This window comes from Phalangium opilio, unplaced genomic scaffold (assembly GCF_054372755.1).
Source record: "Phalangium opilio isolate 3A_F unplaced genomic scaffold, DU_Popi_V2 ptg000113l_1, whole genome shotgun sequence".
Classification (NCBI taxonomy): Eukaryota; Metazoa; Arthropoda; class Arachnida; order Opiliones; family Phalangiidae; genus Phalangium; species Phalangium opilio.
This window is the reverse complement of record NW_028324209.1, coordinates 3,974,157-3,995,906: the sequence shown is the minus strand read 5'-3', so window position 1 is coordinate 3,995,906 and position 21,750 is coordinate 3,974,157. Positions and strand designations below refer to the sequence as shown.

At 40.4% G+C, this 21,750-nt stretch overlaps 2 protein-coding genes and 1 long non-coding RNA gene across 3 annotated transcripts; 1 reads left to right on the top strand and 2 right to left on the bottom strand.

The window, feature by feature from the left end:
- Nucleotides 1-17: 17 nt before the first annotated feature.
- Nucleotides 18-8,609, bottom strand: NAT1 (N-acetyltransferase 1). The gene is made up of 13 exons (XM_089853325.1): nucleotides 8,279-8,609; nucleotides 4,164-4,286; nucleotides 3,768-4,097; nucleotides 3,177-3,669; nucleotides 2,900-3,113; nucleotides 2,522-2,834; nucleotides 2,358-2,444; nucleotides 2,054-2,287; nucleotides 1,729-1,987; nucleotides 1,452-1,656; nucleotides 1,263-1,374; nucleotides 978-1,196; nucleotides 18-577 (listed from the first exon to the last, which is right to left on the bottom strand). Exons 2-13 carry the CDS (start codon nucleotides 4,245-4,247, stop codon nucleotides 509-511), a joined length of 2,619 nt encoding a protein of 872 aa, XP_089709451.1. The 5' UTR covers nucleotides 4,248-4,286; nucleotides 8,279-8,609; the 3' UTR covers nucleotides 18-508.
- A 1,646-nt stretch (nucleotides 8,610-10,255) lies between these two features.
- Top3beta (DNA topoisomerase 3-beta) lies at nucleotides 10,256-13,660 on the bottom strand. The gene is made up of 11 exons (XM_089853324.1): nucleotides 13,520-13,660; nucleotides 13,214-13,466; nucleotides 13,082-13,159; nucleotides 12,484-13,022; nucleotides 12,217-12,417; nucleotides 11,560-12,157; nucleotides 11,285-11,502; nucleotides 11,037-11,217; nucleotides 10,768-10,967; nucleotides 10,594-10,699; nucleotides 10,256-10,528 (listed from the first exon to the last, which is right to left on the bottom strand). Exons 2-11 carry the CDS (start codon nucleotides 13,445-13,447, stop codon nucleotides 10,298-10,300), a joined length of 2,586 nt encoding a protein of 861 aa, XP_089709450.1. The 5' UTR covers nucleotides 13,448-13,466; nucleotides 13,520-13,660; the 3' UTR covers nucleotides 10,256-10,297.
- A 5,163-nt stretch (nucleotides 13,661-18,823) lies between these two features.
- Nucleotides 18,824-21,439, top strand: LOC149623417 (uncharacterized). Its single transcript, XR_016374919.1, has 2 exons — nucleotides 18,824-19,854; nucleotides 21,212-21,439. It is a non-coding gene; the product is annotated as an uncharacterized LOC149623417 (long non-coding RNA).
- The last annotated feature ends 311 nt before the right edge of the window (nucleotides 21,440-21,750 follow it).

The window sequence follows — 21,750 nt, the reverse complement described above, 5'->3', positions numbered from 1 at the left end:
AAAGAACCAGAATAGAGTGTCTGTAGAAAATACCACTTAAGATTTATTAAATATTACAATAAAATTGGCAAAAAAGGGGGGAGGGCGCAAAGACTTATTAATTGTCCATCTACATCATAATAACATAATTTATGGGGTTTTATTTTCTATTTTTTATCTTCTTTTTACTTCATTTTCCTTTTTTTTTTTGGTTTTTGTTAAAGCGAAAAATTGGAGATAGAAAACAAAAACAATATATAGAGCTAATAAGAAAGATGGCCAAAAAAGCGGACCTTTCGAATAGGGCCATTAATAAGGTCCATCATTAAGAATGAATAATAAGTTTAATAACGTAAGAGTGCAAAGACTTGGAGGGAGAAAAAAATTATTAAAAATAACAGCATTGTTAAATTGTTTCCGTCATATTTTTTAAAAAATCTTTTTTTCTTGGTTGGTTGGTTGGTTAATTTTTTTTTTTGTTGTTGTTGTTTGTTTCGTTATTTTTACCGTTTACCTGTAAGTTTTAAAATCAATTTTCCCCTTCATCCGAACCTTCTTCCTCCTCCGCTTCTTCGAGCCAAGTTAGCCATTGATTGACCTATATGGGAGACATTCATAGTTGAAGATTCACATATTTTCCCAGAATGCATTTATTTTTAGATTTTCTAGTTAAATTTTCCCTGAAAGGGGAAATCGGACTCGCGAGTAAGGGGAAATCGGACTCGCGAGTAAGGGGAAATCGGACTCGCGAGTAAGGGGAAATCGGACTCGCGAGTAAGGGGAAATCGGACTCGCGAGTAAGGGGAAATCGGACTCGCGAGTAAGGGGAAATCGGACTCGCGAGTAAGGGGAAATCGGACTCGCGAGTAAGGGGAAATCGGACTCGCGAGTAAGGGGAAATCGGACTCGCGAGTAAGGGGAAATCGGACTCGCACTCCTACATTTATCCCAGTTCGTATTTAACCCCACATTGTAAATATCAAAGCTAAAGTTTATACCTGAAAGAGGGCGTTTCCTTTGCCAGGGTATTCGTCATTAACGTCTTCTTTCCATTTCAAAAAGGCTTCTTCCTCGACAATCTCCATGTCATACATGGCCATGAACCAGCGTAGCAACATGCCTTTTGGAAAATTGTTACTGTGACAGTGAACTTGCAGTGCGTACAGAGAAACCAGCTGTAAATCACTGTGTTCATTGAGGAAAGCCTGGAAGACGGGCTAAAACGGAACAAAATGCAGAAAATTAAACATTCATTCCAGAAAACAAAGAAATTGAGTACTAACCTTAAATTTCTCAAGTAGATCTTTCTCCTTGTCAATGAGTAATTTATCAGGAATAGTCGAACGATCGACGGAATCAGCCAAGGTAGTTTCCAAAGTTATGTATTTAATCATGCTGAAGAATAATTAAAATCATATTAATTAGACTCGCCAAAAAATAAAAACACCTGAAAATATATATACGAATCGTACCAAGTAACGAGGGCGTAGATAAACCCAGGAGCTAATTGCTGGGTAGCATCCACGGTTTCTTTGATCCATTTATAAAGGGAAGTTGGGCTAGGATCACTCTGAATTTGTTTCCAGAGGTCCGCTTGAATGCGCAAGAGAGGATAAAGGAAACTCAGACCTCTATCCTCCAAAATATCAGCCAGACGATCTTTGGTGCGATCAATTTCTGTAACAAAAAAAATAACAACAAAGTTCGAGTCTTTCTCGCGATCATAAATAATGAAGAGTGTCAACACACCTGGCAGCATAAACAAGAGGTTAACTTTGCTTAGATTGAAGGCTTGAGTCAACCAAGCTCTTCCTTGAGACTTGTGCAATTGCTGAAGACACAGCAAAAACAAGGGATAATGTAATCCCCCTTCTAAAAGTTCAGCCACTTCTCCTAAATTGGTCAAATCATCAGAGACCGCTCTAGAAGCAAATCCGGCAGCGCAAGATTTGACGCGAGGTATTTCTACTTCCAACTCAGATAATTTGTCAAATACATTCTTCAAAGCCTACGCGGGAAACAAAGCCTCGTTAAGTAAATGTGTATAAAAAACATTTTAGGAATGTGACCCTACTTCTTGAAAGCAATTATTGACAACTAGAATGTCTTCCTTTTTCATAACGGCAAACAAACGACTGATGAGTTCTCTGTCAGTTTCATTTTTATCCAAAGTTTTGATCATTAGCTGCTTGAGAACTTCAGAATGAAACTTTTTGGGAAACTGCATTTGTTTCACAGCCTCTTTAATGGCTTCTTCACCGCCGTTATTCTGGTTTTGCTTAGAAAGCAAATCTTTCAAAAGTTCCTCCTAGAAAAGTAGCAAAATTTCATTAACGAAATTCAGATAAACGTTTAACAGCCTAAAAAGAAATTCTTACCGTTTTCTTAACAACTTCTTCCTTCGTAGGGCCACTTTTGTTAGTTTTGTTTTTGTCCTGAGGTACTTGCTTAATTACAATTGGTGGCTGAAATGCAATGCAAAAAAATAAATCTAGCTTATTACTTTAACGCTCAAAATATTTGCAAAGCAAAGCGCGCTTACCTCTTTTTGCAAAGGATGAGTTATCAAATTGGGGCTGCTGTTTGAATTATTGTGTCCTGCCAAGATGGAGGAAGAAGAAATGTCCCTAACAAGAGGACTGTTATTGGACGATTGAGAGTTTGAAGGGTTAGACGAGGACAGATTAGAGGCCATGCTCTTGTAAGGTCCGTTGCTAGATCCATTCCCGGTTAAACTAGCCACCGCTTTGGGTTTTAAGACCATGGAATTCTGAGCGGGTCTCAAGCTAATTTCTTCCGGTTGGTGTTGCTGACGTTTGAATCGAGGAGGGACATCTCGACCTCCAGAGGTATTGCTGTTAAAAAGAGGAAATATTATTAAAAGTGAATTGTAATTTATGAAAAAGAGATGAAACCTTACGATTCTCTAGATGCGGCATTTGAAAAATTGTGTTGAGAGTTGGAGTTAGAAGATTGAGAAGATTGACGTTGCTGCTGTTGAGATTGTTGCTGTTGTCCTTGCGGAGACTGGTAAGAAGGGAAAAGGTCTCTGTCGCGGTCCCGATTGTTGCCTTGACCCCCACCTCCGTGGTTTGGTCGATTCTGACCACCATAAAAGAGTTGAGACGAAAGATCTAGAAAGATTGAAATTGATCAGCTAGGATAAAGAACTACGCCACTAAACGCGAGACACTTACTGGCATTGTTAAGGTTATTTCTATTGGGTCTTCCCATATTAGACGAATAAGAAGGGAAGCCATCGGCGGAGATAACTCCCGGTCCAGTTCCTAAGATGCCGACCCCCATTGGCAAAGGACCAAAAACGTCATCCATCCCGCCTCTAGCTTTTCCACCACCAGCGTTCAAAGCGGCTAAGGCGGCTGAATTGGGAGACATATTGCGACCCCCGCCGACCATCAAACCATAAGGCATACCACTTTGGTGGTGGTGCGACGAGTGATGAGAGTTATGATGAGGAGAATTACCCGAGACGTACATTCCATAGTCCCGGGCCGCTTCATCCCGGATTTGTTGAATAGTGCGAGGACCATGCTCTGAAGTAGCACGGCGAGGAATCCACTTGTTTTGCCTCAGCTCCAACACGTCTTGCAACATGAAACGAATGCGTGAAGGCAGCTCCGTATTAAGGGCAAATTGCTTCATGCGGTCAAAGTATTGGTCCATCAGAGGCTAAAAATAAACAATTCAAAAGGGTTAAAAGAGCGTATCTATCACAATTCTGAACAAGAAATAATTTCCACCTCAAAATGTTAGAGGCGGTAGCGTACCTTGGCCTTATCCGTGTCCAGCCTTCGACCAACAGTTTTCATTATCTGGCCGAGGCATTCCAAGTCCTCGGCCGTGTCCTTGAGACCCTGCCTCTTCTTCTTGGCCAACAACTGGACGATGCACTGGTGCAAGATAGCTTCCTGTAGCAAGCCTTGCTTTCCCAGTTCACCGATAAATTTAATATTGCCCAGCATTTTGTGCTTGGCCAGGGCGCGCTGTTCCTCCTCCTCAGCCGATAAAGGTCCATCTCGTTTTTCAAAGTCTTCACTGGCCTTACTGCGGTTCTCAAATTCATCTTTACACTTTGCTAAAAGCAATCGGCGGAAAGTCTGAAAAATAAAAACATTACATGCGTGCTTAAAACTAGCATGGTTGTGTTTATTAAAGACACTCACTGGTACACTATTTCCAATGTTAGAGTTAGGGTGATCAAAATTTGGTGCTTCTTCACATAATTTACGGCATAACTGCGCGTACATAGAACTGTACTTCGGTTCATCAAGAGCTTTGTCAAAGATCTAAGTGAAAACATTTTGGGTAAAAAAAAACATTCCCAATTCTACAAATTTTTATATTGAAAATCCCTGACTTTTCCAGCTTATCCCTACCAAATTTTGCCAATATCCCGGACCATTTTAAGGTGTTCACCAGAGTCCCCGACCTATTCCCGACGATTTAGGAAGAATCCTTAAATCCCCGACGTTTCAGAGAGCGCCCTATAATACCCGACGTTTCAGAGAGCGCCCTATAATACCCGACGTTTCAGAGAGCGCCCTATAATACCCGACGTTTCAGAGAGCGCCCTATAATACCCGACGTTTCAGAGAGCGCCCTATAATACCCGACGTTTCAGAGAGCGCCCTATAATCCCTGACGTTTCAGAGAGCGCCCTATAATACCCGACGTTTCAGAGAGCGCCCTATAATACCCGACGTTTCAGAGAGCGCCCTATAATACCCGACGTTTCAGAGAGCGCCCTATAATACCCGACGTTTCAGAGAGCGCCCTATAATCCCCGACGTTTCAGAGAGCGCCCTATAATCCCCGACGTTTCAGAGAGCGCCCTATAATCCCCGACGTTTCAGAGAGCGCCCTATAATCCCCGACGTTTCAGAGAGCGCCCTATAATCCCCGACGTTTCAGAGAGCGCCCTATAATCCCCGACGTTTCAGAGAGAGCCCTATAATCCCCGACGTTTCAGAGAGCGCCCTATAATCCCCGACGTTTCAGAGAGCGCCCTATAATCCCCGACGTTTCAGAGAGCGCCCTATAATCCCCGACGTTTCAGAGAGCGCCCTATAATCCCCGACGTTTCAGAGAGCGCCCTATAATCCCCGACGTTTCAGAGAGCGCCCTATAATCCCCGACGTTTCAGAGAGCGCCCTATAATCCCCGACGTTTCAGAGAGCGCCCTATAATCCCCGACGTTTCAGAGAGCGCCCTATAATCCCCGACGTTTCAGAGAGCGCCCTATAATCCCCGACGTTTCAGAGAGCGCCCTATAATCCCCGACGTTTCAGAGAGCGCCCTATAATCCCCGACGTTTCAGAGAGCGCCCTATAATCCCCGACGTTTCAGAGAGCGCCCTATAATCCCCGACGTTTCAGAGAGCGCCCTATAATCCCCGACGTTTCAGAGAGCGCCCTATAATCCCCGACGTTTCAGGGAGCGCCCTATAACACCCCGACGTTTCAGGGAGCGCCCTATAACACCCCGACGTTTCAGGGAGCGCCCTATAACACCCCGACGTTTCAGGGAGCGCCCTATAATACCCGACGTTTCAGAGAGCGCCCTATAATCCCCGACGTTTCAGAGAGCGCCCTATAATCCCCGACGTTTCAGGGAGCGCCCTATAACACCCCGACGTTTCAGGGAGCGCCCTATAACACCCCGACGTTTCAGGGAGCGCCCTATAACACCCCGACGTTTCAGGGAGCGCCCTATAACACCCCGACGTTTCAGGGAGCGCCCTATAATACCCGACGTTTCAGAGAGCGCCCTATAATCCCCGACGTTTCAGAGAGCGCCCTATAATCCCCGACGTTTCAGAGAGCGCCCTATAATCCCCGACGTTTCAGAGAGCGCCCTATAATCCCCGACGTTTCAGAGAGCGCCCTATAATCCCCGACGTTTCAGAGAGCGCCCTATAATCCCCGACGTTTCAGAGAGCGCCCTATAATCCCCGACGTTTCAGAGAGCGCCCTATAATCCCTGACGTTTCAGAGAGCGCCCTATAATCCCCGACGTTTCAGGGAGCGCCCTATAACACCCCGACGTTTCAGGGAGCGCCCTATAACACCCCGACGTTTCAGGGAGCGCCCTATAACACCCCGACGTTTCAGGGAGCGCCCTATAATACCCGACGTTTCAGAGAGCGCCCTATAATCCCCGACGTTTCAGAGAGCGCCCTATAATCCCCGACGTTTCAGGGAGCGCCCTATAACACCCCGACGTTTCAGGGAGCGCCCTATAACACCCCGACGTTTCAGGGAGCGCCCTATAACACCCCGACGTTTCAGGGAGCGCCCTATAACACCCCGACGTTTCAGGGAGCGCCCTATAATACCCGACGTTTCAGAGAGCGCCCTATAATCCCCGACGTTTCAGAGAGCGCCCTATAATCCCCGACGTTTCAGAGAGCGCCCTATAATCCCCGACGTTTCAGAGAGCGCCCTATAATCCCCGACGTTTCAGAGAGCGCCCTATAATCCCCGACGTTTCAGAGAGCGCCCTATAATCCCCGACGTTTCAGAGAGCGCCCTATAATCCCCGACGTTTCAGAGAGCGCCCTATAATCCCCGACGTTTCAGAGAGCGCCCTATAATCCCCGACGTTTCAGAGAGCGCCCTATAATCCCCGACGTTTCAGAGAGCGCCCTATAATCCCTGACGTTTCAGAGAGCGCCCTATAATCCCTGACGTTTCAGAGAGAGCCCTATAATCCCCGACGTTTCAGAGAGCGCCCTATAATCCCCGACGTTTCAGAGAGCGCCCTATAATCCCCGACGTTTCAGAGAGCGCCCTATAATCCCTGACGTTTCAGAGAGCGCCCTATAATCCCCGACGTTTCAGAGAGCGCCCTATAATCCCCGACGTTTCAGAGAGCGCCCTATAATCCCCGACGTTTCAGAGAGCGCCCTATAATCCCCGACGTTTCAGAGAGCGCCCTATAATCCCCGACGTTTCAGAGAGAGCCCTATAATCCCCGACGTTTCAGGGAGCGCCCTATAATACCCCGACGTTTCAGGGAGCGCCCTATAATACCCCGACGTTTCAGGGAGCGCCCTATAATACCCCGACGTTTCAGGGAGCGCCCTATAATCCCTGACGTTTCAGGGAGCGCCCTATAATCCCTGACGTTTCAGGGAGCGCCCTATAATCCCTGACGTTTCAGGGAGCGCCCTATAATCCCTGACGTTTCAGAGAGCGCCCTATAATCCCTGACGTTTCAGAGAGCGCCCTATAATCCCTGACGTTTCAGGGAGCGCCCTATAATCCCCGACGTTTCAGAGAGCGCCCTATAATCCCCGACGTTTCAGAGAGAGCCCTATAATCCCCGACGTTTCAGGGAGCGCCCTATAATACCCCGACGTTTCAGGGAGCGCCCTATAATACCCCGACGTTTCAGGGAGCGCCCTATAATACCCCGACGTTTCAGGGAGCGCCCTATAATCCCTGACGTTTCAGGGAGCGCCCTATAATCCCTGACGTTTCAGGGAGCGCCCTATAATCCCTGACGTTTCAGGGAGCGCCCTATAATCCCTGACGTTTCAGAGAGCGCCCTATAATCCCTGACGTTTCAGAGAGCGCCCTATAATCCCTGACGTTTCAGGGAGCGCCCTATAATACCCGACGTTTCAGAGAGCGCCCTATAATCCCCGACGTTTCAGAGAGCGCCCTATAATACCCGACGTTTCAGGGAGCGCCCTATAACACCCCGACGTTTCAGGGAGCGCCCTATAACACCCCGACGTTTCAGGGAGCGCCCTATAACACCCCGACGTTTCAGGGAGCGCCCTATAACACCCCGACGTTTCAGGGAGCGCCCTATAACACCCCGACGTTTCAGGGAGCACCCTATAACACCCCGACGTTTCAGGGAGCGCCCTATAACACCCCGACGTTTCAGGGAGCGCCCTATAACACCCCGACGTTTCAGGGAGCGCCCTATAACACCCCGACGTTTCAGGGAGCGCCCTATAACACCCCGACGTTTCAGGGAGCGCCCTATAATACCCTGACGTTTCAGGGAGCGCCCTATAACACCCTGACGTTTCAGGGAGCGCCCTATAACACCCCGACGTTTCAGGGAGCGCCCTATAATACCCCAACGTTTCAGGGAGCGCCCTTAAACCCCCGACGTTTTAGGGAGCGCCCTTAAACGTTTTAGGAAGAATCTTTAAAACCCTGACGTATCCCTCAATTTTTCAATCATTTTTCCAAATCCCCGACCTATCCAGGTTCCGTTTTCGAAATAACTGGCCCCTGAAGAATTACTACGGCATGCTCACCAGTAAAATGACGCCTTTCAAAATTTGAGTTGAATCTAGACCCGTGCTAAGCAGTTCCTCGCTAAGCTTGAAGAACTTCTCAGGCGTAAGCTTGTTGAGAATCCCTCGAACTTTTCGGAAAACAATGTCATTGCGTTCTTCTTGGGTGGTTGCATCTCGTTTAATACTGCTTGGAGGTACCCATCTGCGATTGGCTCCGAAGCCTACGCTATTGGTGTTTGGACGATGACTCGTTTCGTCCCTTCCTCCCAAGCATCGAGAAGCACCACCCGGTCCTCTCTGCCCGTCCGTTGTTACGTTTTCTCGTACCCCCACAATGGTAAAAAATGTATTTCAGGTTACAGCCGAAAACTCACAGGTGTATAAGGCAACTCTGGAAAAACAAATCCATATCTATAGCAAACAAATAAAAAAATCCTGCAGGATACTAAATTAAACAGAAACAAATAAAAACTTTACTACTCATGTTGACCTTGTTTATCAAAACTACTACTAAGTAACAAAAGGGTGAATGATTAAATAATATACACAAAAGGCAAAGTAGAGTTTCGTGCTGCTTGTAACACCACACCATGAATTAACTTAAGTTTCAACTAAAAGTTTACTTAAAACAATAAAAGCGCTATGCCTCAACTTGACAATGACCTACACCTACATTAAGATTTCTATATTTGAAACAAAAAAATTGTCACTAAAAGTCTGCTTAGTAACAGACCTAGGCCTAAATAAAAATGAAGCAAGTGAGTCAAGGCTGATTTGCTCAATGAATGGGATAAAGCAATCAGGTACAGCATCTACTTAAAAAAACACATTGCTCTGACAAAATATTAAACCCCTATATTTGGAACAAATAAAAAATACCCGGATAAATAGTCCTTGGATAATGCAGACAAAGAAAACTAGATTTAAAAATGCTAAAATAAGGACTCTGAACCTCCCTAATACATAATTTTACTTTCTGGGAATTAGGATTAGGAAAAACCCAAAAGGCAAATGAATTCCATAGAATTAGCCTAAAGGTAAAGACTAGGCTAGGCCTACTTTTTTGTCTTTTTAGGTCTAAATAAGAATCCCCACCACTAGCTACCCTCTCCTTTCTTCTTTGTATGTAATAAAGAAAACAAAATGACTTTCCGGGAAACCTACGAGGCTTAGCAATGATAAGGTATCAATTATGATAAAAAATCGTGTGATAACATAATTTTATGAGAATTAATCCACAAATTAGGCCTAATTTTTGCGCAAAAAACGCAGTCGTTGTGTAACAAAGCGCTAGTGATGAATTTTCTCTCCGGGCCAATCACCCCATCTTAAACGCGAGCTCTCAAAATGGCAGTAGGCCTACGGATTAGTCGGCGTCAAAGAATTTCGTGGTAGCTCAACTAAAACCCCTCGGGGGAAATTTAGCGGTTAAAAACTAGTCCGAAAATGAATGAAATCTATTTCTTAATCATTTCCACATTAATTGTACTTAAAATTAAACAAATATATCCAAAATTTACAATAATATACCTAAAACAGAGGGAGAGAAAAATTTTGCAACTTACCGAATCTTTCACTCGTAGCTTTGCGCTTTGTTCTGGCACCGTAGAGGTAAGAGCCAGCTTCAGCAGGGCTGGAAATAACCACCTTCAAAGTACATCCGTATTTTACTTCTTAATATATTTAATCATAAATAAAAGTCTGGTTTTCGAAATAATACATAAATGTAACAAAATATGTATTAAATTACTTCTTATTTTGATTTAAAAGTTAATCATCAAGCTTAAAAATGTAATAACTATAAAATAATATGATGAAAAACGATTCCTTATGTACAGCTCATAACTACATTAGCTTTAAATGACGTCACTAGCGTCTAACGCAATCAAGTTGGTGGGAAAAAATTGGAGGTTTGAAATTTTACTAACCTTAAGCCTCAATCCAAACTATTAAATAATTTTTCAATAATAATAATTAGAAAAAAGAACAACAACATTATTTAAGTTAAAAGTTTATTAGTGGTTTTTCTGTGTTAATTTACACAAAATAAGCTGCCAATTGCGCCATTTTGTCTTTGGGTTTTGGTCCTTTCCCTCTGTAACCTCCTCGACCTCTGCCGCCGCGTCCCCTACCACCTCGACCACGACCCCTGGCGGGAGCGCTACCCCTGATGGTTCGTGGCTTTTCTACCAAATTTGAAAATGCCTCGTAACAAAAAATGCATCCAGTTGCTTTATTTCCAAGATTATTTGGAAGTTTTGACTTCTCCTTTGAAAATAAAATAAAAACCAATGATTAAACAGTCAAAAAAACCAAAGAGACACCAAACTTACGGATTTATATTCCACAGATACTATTTGACTGTCACATTTATTGCATAAATCTTGTTCAACTGTTAACTTCAAAGCATCTTCAAATAGAGAAACCACACCTTCGCATCTTTTGACAAAGAAAATAATTAAACTAACCTAAACGATGCGAAAGAATAAAGGGCCCTTTAAGTTTACTTGTTGCAAGATAATTTCCATTTTGGTGCGGAAGCAGGGTCCAAAACTAAAACTCCTTCTTCGCACAACTGACAACTAGATATTCCATTTGACATTAGTGAATAATTGCAAGCCGGATGCGTACATTGATTGCATCCAAATGATTTGCGCATATCCGGGAAAGGGGGATTATTGTAGCAATAAGGGCAGAAAATGTAGCTCTGAAATTAAATGTAACGTCATTATGGTACGTTCCCATCATAATTCAGATCTTTTCGGCGTTTTTGTACTTTGCTCTTGTTTCCCGTATAAAGTTGTAACAATTCAAAGTCGTCTAAAGGACAACGTAATTCTCGGTATAATCTAACAGTGCCATTTTGCGGCACTGAAAGAGTTTCGTCACATTGAGAGCAATGTAATCTACTAGGTCGCGTTTCGATTAGCTTCATGTAGCGACGACACTTGCCACATCTAATTAGCGCCAAAAAATTATTTAGTTCAGTCTCTTCGTTATACTCTGAAAGGTTCCAAAGTGTACCTAGATAAAGGTCTACCACTAGCGGAAAGTGGACTAAAAGTGGCTTCGAAAAGCTCATCCATTCCCTGAATGTTTGTCACAAAGAAGTGAAACTTGAGTTGAAAAATGTTGAGAGTATGTTGCAAAACAGCGTCAAAGTTAGCTTTACCAACTGCTATCAAATTCAACTGCTTTTCAACTTCGCTTCTCATTGTTGGCAGAACCAAATCAGGATCAATCTAAAGTTATCACTTATTAACTGAACTCCTTAAATTATTCATTACGCAGAATGGTACCTTTTGGTAACCATGAACCAAAACGACTCCCAAAGCGCTGGGAACCAATCTTCTGCTGGTAGTTACGCTAACGTAATTTCTTTGACAGATATTATTAATATGAACCGGGATTGAAGCGTCAGTTCCAATAGCGTGTTTTTCCATTAATGTAATTAATTCCGCTTCCGTTAAGTAATCCGGGGGTCCCGTTTGTCTTTCTAACAACTTAACATCCGAAACTGAGCATGAATCCCCGGTCTTTAAATCCGGCAATGATTCATTGGGACCCAAAGCTTGCCAAGTCATAACTTTAGTAAAACCGGGGTCAATCAGGGTCTTTCCTACAATGGAAAATCCTTCTTTTTCTATTGAGAAATTTATGGTTTTTTGAAGGAACGTCATATCGTCCATGACAGTCCCAACAAAATGTCTAATTATGTAGTCATAAAGGCGGTAAGCATCTCCGTCTAATTCTCCCCGCCCTGCTAAGCGCATTGGCGTGATTGGAGGATGGTCTCCAACATCGGTACCCTTTCGTGGCTTGTTAATACCACGGGATAACAAAAGATTGATGTCCTCTCCTACTTCGGGACTGCTTTTTAACTGCCTCAAAGCATCCCTGTAATAAATTATGTGTAGAGAAAGGGGTGTAAAATTTTAATTGACAATGTTTATTACACAATATCAAAGTTTTCTGGGTAACTCGTTGTTTCTGTTCGAGGATAACTTATATATCCTTGAGTATAGAGTCGTTCGGCTATTTGCATTGCATGGTGAGGTCCCATACCCAAACCAGAACTAGCGACTCTCATTAATTCAACTGTGTTAAGAGCCAATGGTCTTTGACGCGAACATTTCTTTGAAGATACATTTGTAACTCTGTAAAATAAATACGTATCTTACAAGAGCAAAGACGAGATTGAAAAAGATAACTTATCAACTAACTTGGCTTCTTTTCGGGATTTGACATTACTAAGAAAAAAATTGGCCACTTCCAAATCAAAGATCCTAATTCTATCCCAATCTAGAGAAAGTGTTTCCCCCTTTGCTGTTGTAATTTGTGGTTGAATAACCCAATAAGTTTCGGGCTTAAACGATTGAATCTGATCGTGTCTTTCCACGCAAAATCCCAAAGTTGGGGTTTGACAAGGTCCAAATGATATCAGAGCACTGTCCAAGTTTCCATATTTTCCTTGGAAAAATTTCGTTTGAAATCGAGTAAATGCGCAACCTATACGCAGATCCAGTTCCTGTCTAGCATCAACAGATCTGGCTTCATTTTCATTGGGTAAAACTAAAGCATTCATAGCCGCTTTGATATCTCTATCTGTTATAGCGCTAAATCTGGCTCGAAAAACTGTTTGATCTCTGGGATTCAGTGATATTCTCATAGCTTGTTGTACTGATTTGATGACTTCAAAGCAGATATTTTCACCTTCTTTGTCGCAATCGAGCCAAAGTACCAAATAATCACATCCCCTAGCCTATTAAGAAATTTTATTCTAAATCTAAGATAAAAACAAAACCACATCGTAAATTCAACCTCTTTCATCAAAAGCTTTGGGATTTGAAGCTTCTGGTTAGCTTCCTTCTTTTCGGTAGGTGCCACGAACAATTCTGCCTAAAATGAAACAGTATTAAGAATTATGATGCTTACAACTAAATGTAAGCTTACAGGATCAACGCAATCCCAATTGTTATATTTGCCAAGGAAATCTATTGACATGACATGTCCACAGACTGATGTCATTTTAAAATGAGCAGGTTGTCCATGCATAGATCCTTCATATTCGTGTATAGAGCAAGCTGCGTTAAATCCTTTCCTGGTTCTTGCTTTACCATTTGATAGAATGTTGGCTAGGGATTGAGCCAAAGATGGCTTCTCAGCCACCATTAACACGTTTCTCATGATTTAAGCTAGCCTTAAACTATTCACGCGAAATCACGAAAAGGTTTTGAATAAATATTATTTCTGTAATACCTGTTTAATACTTTTTCAATTAAAATAAGATAATTAGAATTCGACACTCCGCCACTATCTCCATGTATTTCTATAATGCCGGTCCCAGTGAGTTTAAATTTGTCAAAAAACAATAGCAAAGGTGAGAAGCAGACGGCGATAGTAGTGCTATAGTGAGTGAGAGTTGGACAAAATAGGCGGGAATTATTTGCGCGAAATCTGAATTCAGTGTTAGAATCTCAATAGAGGCAGGAAAGACAATAATTTTAAAATTAAATTTTATTAAATTCCTCTCTGTAAGTACAAAGCTGTGATTACTGTAAAAAGTCTTTATTTTTCTCTCTCTCAAACATAAGTTTTTTTGTATTACAAGGCTGTCTCCATAAGTCACTAGCTGACTTTCTGTACCAATAGGGACTTGGCAGTACTACGTCACGCAACGTCAGGTAGTGCTAAAAAACATACCAGGAGGAGGGGCTTATATAGCTTTCATTCTGTTAAAAAAACATACCATAATGGCGCTAGGGGCGGAGTTAAGCCCGAATTGCCAAGTCCCTATTAATTAATAATAATAAATAATAAATCTCTTCGATAATTAAAATCCCCGTTGTCGTAACCAGTCGTGACGTGTCGTGTTTCCACCAGCCGACTTGCAGGGTTCATACAAGTTTGGAAAACCAATTTCCCTCTTTCATTGTATGAACTCTGACTTGTTATTTATCAAAACGATCGTAAAAACCGGAGGCTATTCTGTAATTTTCTTAGATGTCGATCTCGATTTCGAAGCGAACACGATCTCGAAGATAGTCGTATCGATCGAGATCCTTCTCGAACGAAAAATGGAATTCTATAACATGTATCGTTCGAGTTCGATACCGGAGTTCTCGATCTTCGAGAACAGCATAGATGTCGAAAGAGTAACGCACTTCCGTTTCATGGGACCAATCATAATAGGACTCTAGGAGGCGCGAAACTTGAAACTATTATTAGCGGACGAAAAAATAAGATCGTTTATTTTTGTTTAGGATGTGAGGGTTTAGTTTAATTCTTGCAAGTTTTAAGCGATCTAATTTGAAGTAGGATGGACAGTATAAAAATAAGTATTTAAAAGTAATTTGGCTAATACCATATTATTATTTACATAACCATAACCTATGATCTACAGGCTAAAGTTTTTATTCGACTGCTCTAAACGTATAGATTTATCTCTAACTAGTAAGAAAAGGGGCGTAACATTAGTGTTACTTTTTCGACCGCCATTTTAAAAGATGACGGCATGTTAAACCCGAAAACCAATAAGACACTTTTTATTTTTAGTCGAACGGTTTCGAGAGTAGGACGTTATTCCGAAAGGATAGTTATATTTCTCGCCGCCTTTTTTCAAGATGGCCGTGCATTCAAGCCATATTTCTTGATGTGCACCTACGACTTAAGAGTAACGTCCCTGCATAAATTTCAGCATCGTTGCCCGTCGGGACATCTTTGTTACTTTTTGGGCCGCCATTTTAGAACATGGTTTCAAATCATACCCCAAAACTCACAAAGCCTGTATATTTGATACCGTGTACCGGTGTACCTAATGTTCGGGGAATCAGTTGAAAAGCGCAGACATTATTCCACATTTCTTGCAGCATTTTTCAAGATGGCTATAGATTAAAAGCAATTTATTTAACGTCCCTGCAAAATTTAAGGGGGACTGTTTTGCCTGGGCGTTAACTATGGCACGCCAAACCGGACAAAATTCGAGATCTCATCGAATGTATACTTCGAGAAATCGAATGTATACTTCGAGAAATCGAATGTATACTTCGAGAAATCGAATGTATACGTCACGAAATCGAATGTATACTTCGAGAAATCGAATGTATACTTCGAGAAATCGAATGTATACGTCACGAAATCGAATGTATACGTCGAGAAATCTAATGTATACGTCGAGAAATCGAATGTATACGTCGAGAAATCGAATGTATACGTCGAGAAAATCGAATGTATACGTCGAGAAAATCGAATGTATACGTCGAGAAATCGAATGTATACGTCGAGAAATCGAATGTATACGTCGAGAAATCGAATGTATACGTCGAGAAATCGAATGTATACGTCGAGAAATCGAATGTATACGTCGAGAAATCGAATGTATTCGTCGAGAAATCGAATGTATACCTCGAGAAATCGAATGTATACCTCGAGAAATCGAATGTATACCTCGAGAAATCGAATGTATACCTCGAGAAATCGAGTGTATACGTCGTGAAATCGAGTGTAAACGTCGTGAAATCGAGTGTATACGTCGTGAAATCGAATGTATACGTCGAGAAAATCGAATGTATACCTCGAGAAAATCGAATGTATACCTCGAGAAAATCGAATGTATACCTCCAGAAAATCGAATGTATACCTCCAGAAAATCGAATGTATACCTCGAGAAAAACGAATGTATACCTCGAGAAAAACGAATGTATACCTCGAGAAAAACGAATGTATACCTCGAGAAAAACGAATGTATACCTCGAGAAAATGAATGTAACCATCGAGAAAATCGAATGTAACCATCGAGAAAATCGAATGTAACCATCGAGAAAATCGAATGTAACCATCGAGAAAATCGAATGTATACCTCGAGAAAAACGAATGCATACCTCGAGAAAAACGAATGCATACCTCGAGAAAAACGAATGCATACCTCGAGAAAAACGAATGTATACCTCGAGAAAATCGAATGTATACGTCGAGAAATTCGAATGTATACGTCGAGAAAATCGAATGTATACGTCGAGAAAATCGAATGTATACGTCGAGAAAATCGAATGTATACGTCGAGAAAATCGAATGTATACGTCGAGAAAATCGAATGTATACGTCGAGAAAATCGAATGTATACGTCGAGAAAATCGAATGAATACCTTGAGAGAATCAAATGTATATAGAATTAGCTATCCTAGAACGTTTTGAAGCCAATCCCCATGCTAGTAGTAGAGCGGTCGGACAATTAATTGAACCAAGCTAGTCTAGTGTTCATGGCAGTATACAAGGGCATCATTATCAGCCCTAGCCTTTTACATCAAGCCTTAAAGGACGAGGATTATCTATGATGGCAAGACCTTTTTCTCACCATGCGTGAATTAGATTATTTTTCAGAAAAGTACTCTTTTCTGATGAGGCTACATCTTGACATGGGTAGTATTGTAACGTACATTACTGGACGTCTGGACCCAACAAAGGTTTCGTAGTAGACCATTAGAACATTATTTGAAAAAAAAATTGCTATTTTATAATTAATAATTAACAAGAAATTTTTAATTTCGTTGCCTTTTAAGTTGTAAGTGAATAAATGCTTTTTTATAAGTGTGGAGCTAACTTGGTTTTTGTATAATACATTAACGGAAGGGGAAAAGGAAAAATCAGCTCTCTACTAATTATAAGACCAATCCTATCAAAAACATTAACATGTACAAAAATGGGCCAAGCCTCGCCTCGTACCCTCTCCGCCGTAAAACGTTCTGAGATCCCATATAGAGCCAAGTCTGTCATCTTCTTCTCATTCCATCGCCAATTGAAAATTATCTTATAAATTAAGTCCATTTCTTAATTAATAACCAATATTCTTTGATCTCTATCATTATTATACATCTTTGTTCGTATCAAAAATATCGTGACTTGGCAATCGCAGGTACATAGGGTTATGCATGTATATTCTTATAAATTTGTACATATCCCCTCGACCATAAACGATTTAGTGAATATCCCTTCAATTATTTTAAAATCGGCAACCATTTAGTGAATATTCCGTCGACTTCCTTTTAACATTATCTACCTGCGATTGACAAGTCACGATATTTTTGATAAGAATAAAGATGTATAATAACAGAAGCGGATTACATAGGAAGTGATTTACTAGGCCCTACGCCTAGCCCGTCTGAAGTGGAAAGATCTCTAAGCATACGATGTGTAATCCGCTTCTGATAATAATGATAGAGTCAAAGAATATTGGTTATTAATTAGGAAAAGGACTTAATTAATTTATAACATAATTGTTCAATTGGCGATTGAATGAGAAGAAGATAACAGACTTGGCTCTATATGGGATCTCAGATCGTTTTACGGCGGAGAGGGCGAGGCGAGGCTTGGTTCATTTTTGTACATGTTAATGTTTTTCATAGGATTGGTCTTATAATTAGTAGAGAGTTGATATTTCCTTTTCCCCTTCCGTTAATGTATTATACAAAAACCAAGTAAGCTCCACACTTACAAAAAAGCATTTATTCACTTACAACTTAAAAGGCAACGAAATTAAAAATTTCTTGTTAATTATTAATTATAAAATAACAATTTCTTTTCAAATAATGTTCTAATGGTCTACTACGAAACCTTTGTTGGGTCCAGACGTCCAGTAAGGTACGTTACAATACTATCCATGTCAAGATGTAGCCTCATCAGAAAAGAGTACTTTTCTGAAAATAATCTACTTCACGCATGGTGAGAAAAAGGTCTTGCCATCATAGATAATCCTCGTCCTTTAAGGCTTGATATATACATTTGATTCTGTCGAGGTATACATTCGTTTTTCTCGAGGTATACATTCGTTTTTCTCGAGGTATACATTCGTTTTTCTCGACGTATACATTCGTTTTTCTCGACTTATACATTCGATTTTCTCGAGGTATACATTCGTTTTTCTCGAGGTATACATTCTTTTTCTCGACGTATACATTCGATTTTCTCGAGGTATACATTCTTTTTCTCGACGTATACATTAGATTTTCTCGAGGTATACATTCGATTTCTCGACGTATACATTCGATTTCTCGACGTATACATTCGATTTCTCGACGTATACATTCGATTTCTCGACGTATACATTCGATGTCTCGACGTATACATTCGATGAGATCTCGAATTTTGTCCGGTTTGGCGTGCCATAGTTAACATTGCAACACCAGAGGTATATATGAAATTTTATATACTTCTGACAACACGGTGTCTTCGTAAAATTCACCTAATAATTTCTCTAGCTTGATTATCTAACTCAAAGCGAGCTAAATGTAGAAGGGCAGCTATTTACACTAAGATTAAAACTCATGAAAGAAGGGTTACTCGAAACGAAAAGACGATCTCGACAGCTACTACCCTGTCGATATCTAGTTCGACAACTTTGTCGATAATCGAGATGTTTAAGTTCGACAACTTCTTACAGAATACCATTTTTCTGATTTTCGAGATCTCGGTTCGAGATCGAGAGAGATGTCGATCGACAACTCGCTTTCGAAGCTTACAGAATAGGCCTGTCCTTCCTTGGTAAAAACGACCCCAGGGTGAGTCAGAGCCAATTCTTAGAAGGGCTTGGCGGACCGTGGGACAAAAGACGATCTTCCTCATAGAGCTTAGCATAGCGGGTGGGCCAAAAAAAGGGGGGAAAGGGGTTTGGACAGCCCCTTTAAGCCGACTGGGAAAATTCTAAGAAAAAGTGGTTTCTCATGATGTTGAAATAGTTACCAAGGGCAAATAAGTAAAGAACGTAAAACGGTTCTCTAACTCTAGTATACAGGGTTGCCATATTGGGCTGGAAAGCCGCCAATTGGGCTTCTTCTCAAAAATATTGGCTTGAAATAAAAGGGTTGGCTGTTGGATTTAGTCCCATTTCCCCCAAAATAGTTCTCCCAAACGCTACTTATCCCAATCCCAGTTTACCAAAAATTATTTCTCCCAATGATTTTTAAACCCAAATATTTATTTCTCCCAAAATTAAAATAAGTATCGTATACATTTTACTATTCTAAATTAAAACCATATTTTATTGCCTCCAAAAACTCTTCGGGTGTTTTAGCGCCAGTGTCCAATTGTTCTCTTTCCGTTTCTTCTCAAGACTCATAGAGTCTATTTCAATTTCTTGATGGACCTCTTTTCTTTTCATAAACTGTATGAGTTCATAGATGTCGGGATGAGGGACCTTCAACGCTTTGTTCCACTTGTTATGTGTGCCTTCACATTCCAATCATTGTTCGTTCTTGCATCCGCGTTGTCACCATGGCACCACATGAATTCTGCAGGGCTGAAAGATAAACCACGGATTGCGGCGATTGTTTCTATGGCGCGAAACATACGATCATAAGTTTCGCGAGATTTATCTGGTAGCAATACAAATAGCTGAGGTAATATTTTTTTAACGAGACAGTGCAATGTAAAGAGTTGATAAAATAGTGCAGGTGAAGCTTTGAATGTTCCATCCATGCATATGCGTTGAGCAGAACAGATTCTCCCAACCATCCGTGTTCCGAAAATGAGTATCTTATCTTCGTCGCCTTCGTTGAATAACAGAAAATTATGCTCAGATATAGTCCTTGTCACTCGGAGAGGTAAAAAAGTAGGCTTAATTTGATTTTGAAATAAGCGCGTGACAGTAATCACGTGACGGTATACTAAAAGGTATCGAGAGGGCTGAATATAACCTTAAGCTCTTTTCAAAAGTAGATTATAGAGTTCTAGTGAAGAATGTAGATTTTTCTTGTCCAATTTAACATAATTAATTTTTATCTATCTGATTTTTGGATTCAATTATTCTCTTACTTGCTCGTTCATTGTTTAATTTGTTACCTTATTGTTCTATTTGTTTGTTAATTGTTTTATTGTGGTTTATGTTGTTCTATGCTGTTTTATTGTGTTTTATTGTGTTTTATGCTGTTTTTATGCTGTTTAATGTGTGTTTATGCTGTTTTATTGTGTTTTTATGCTGTTTTATTCTGTTTTAAGCTGTTTAATTTGTGTTTATGCTGTTTATTGTGTTTTTAAGCTGTTTTATTCTGTTTTAAGCTGTTTAATTTGGATTTATGCTGTTTAATTTGTGTTTATGCTGTTTTTAAGCTGTTTTATTCTGTTTTAAGCTGTTTAATTTGGATTTATGCTGTTTAATTTGTGTTTATGCTGTTTTTATGCTGTTTTATTCTGTTTTAAGCTGCTTTATTGTATGTTTTCGCTGTTTTATTGTGTTTCTATGCTGTTTAATGTGTGTCTATGATGTTTTATTGTGTTTTTATGCTGTTTTTATGCTGTTTTATTCTGTTTTAAGCTGCTTTATTGTATGTTTTCGCTGTTTTATTGTGTTTCTATGCTGTTTAATGTGTGTCTATGATGTTTTATTGTGTTTTTATGCTGTTTTACTGTGGTTTATGTTGATCTATGCTGTTTTATTGTGTTTTTATCCTGTTTTATGCTGTTCTATGCTGTTTTATCGTGTTTTATTGTAGTTTCTGTGCGTTTTATTGTGGTTTTTGTGTTTTATTGTAGTTTTTGTGCGTTTTATTGTGGTTTTTGTGTTTTATTGCAGTTTCTGTGCGTTTTATTGTGGTTTTTGTGTTTTATTGTAGTTTTTGTGCGTTTTATTGTAGTTTCTGTGCGTTTTATTGTGGTTTTTGTGTTTTATTGCAGTTTCTGTGCGTTTTATTGTGGTTTTTGTGTTTTATTGTAGTTTTTGTGCGTTTTATTGTAGTTTCTGTGCGTTTTATTGTGGTTTTTGTGTTTTATTGTAGTTTTTGTGCGTTTTATTGTAGTTTCTGTGCGTTTTATTGTGGTTTTTGTGTTTTATTGTAGTTTTTGTGCGTTTTATTGTAGTTTTTGTGTTTTATTGTAGTTTCTGTGCTAACTAAAGCATTCCAAGTATTATAACTAGTGTTTATGTCGATAATGAGTTAAAAATGAACTTTTCTAATTTCAAAGAAAAATACAAGCATCTTCCGCATTATGAGCCTATTCACGTCTTCTTCCCAGTGCCAAGCAGAGGGGACGGGATCGACGCCACAAAGTGATAAAAGAGGGCTTCTCATATCACACGCCGCGAGCAAGTTTCAACGAAGTTTACTTTTTGTTTTTATATCTATATACTTTTGTTTATATACTTCATAAATGTACTATAGAATAAATAAATTGTTCGTCGATTTAACGAATCTCATTTTTTATTCCTTTTCTGTCAATTAAGTTACAGCAGGCATATATAGGATTTTAAAATGCATTAATTAGATTAAAAAGGATTGGGAATATGGGTTAATTTAAGGTTCCCGGTAATCACTTTAGCACTGTAAAAGGCAGCGCGTCGAGGGGCTATTCACTAATGAAAATTTTCTTTTATTGCTGATTTTTATTAACGCTTTTAAAAAGGATAGAGATTCATTGGTGATTTAAAATGGATGGGGTTTAATGGTTGCGTCTAGATTACGAGTAATCATCGAGGGGCTACTCACTAAAAACTCGTTTTTAAA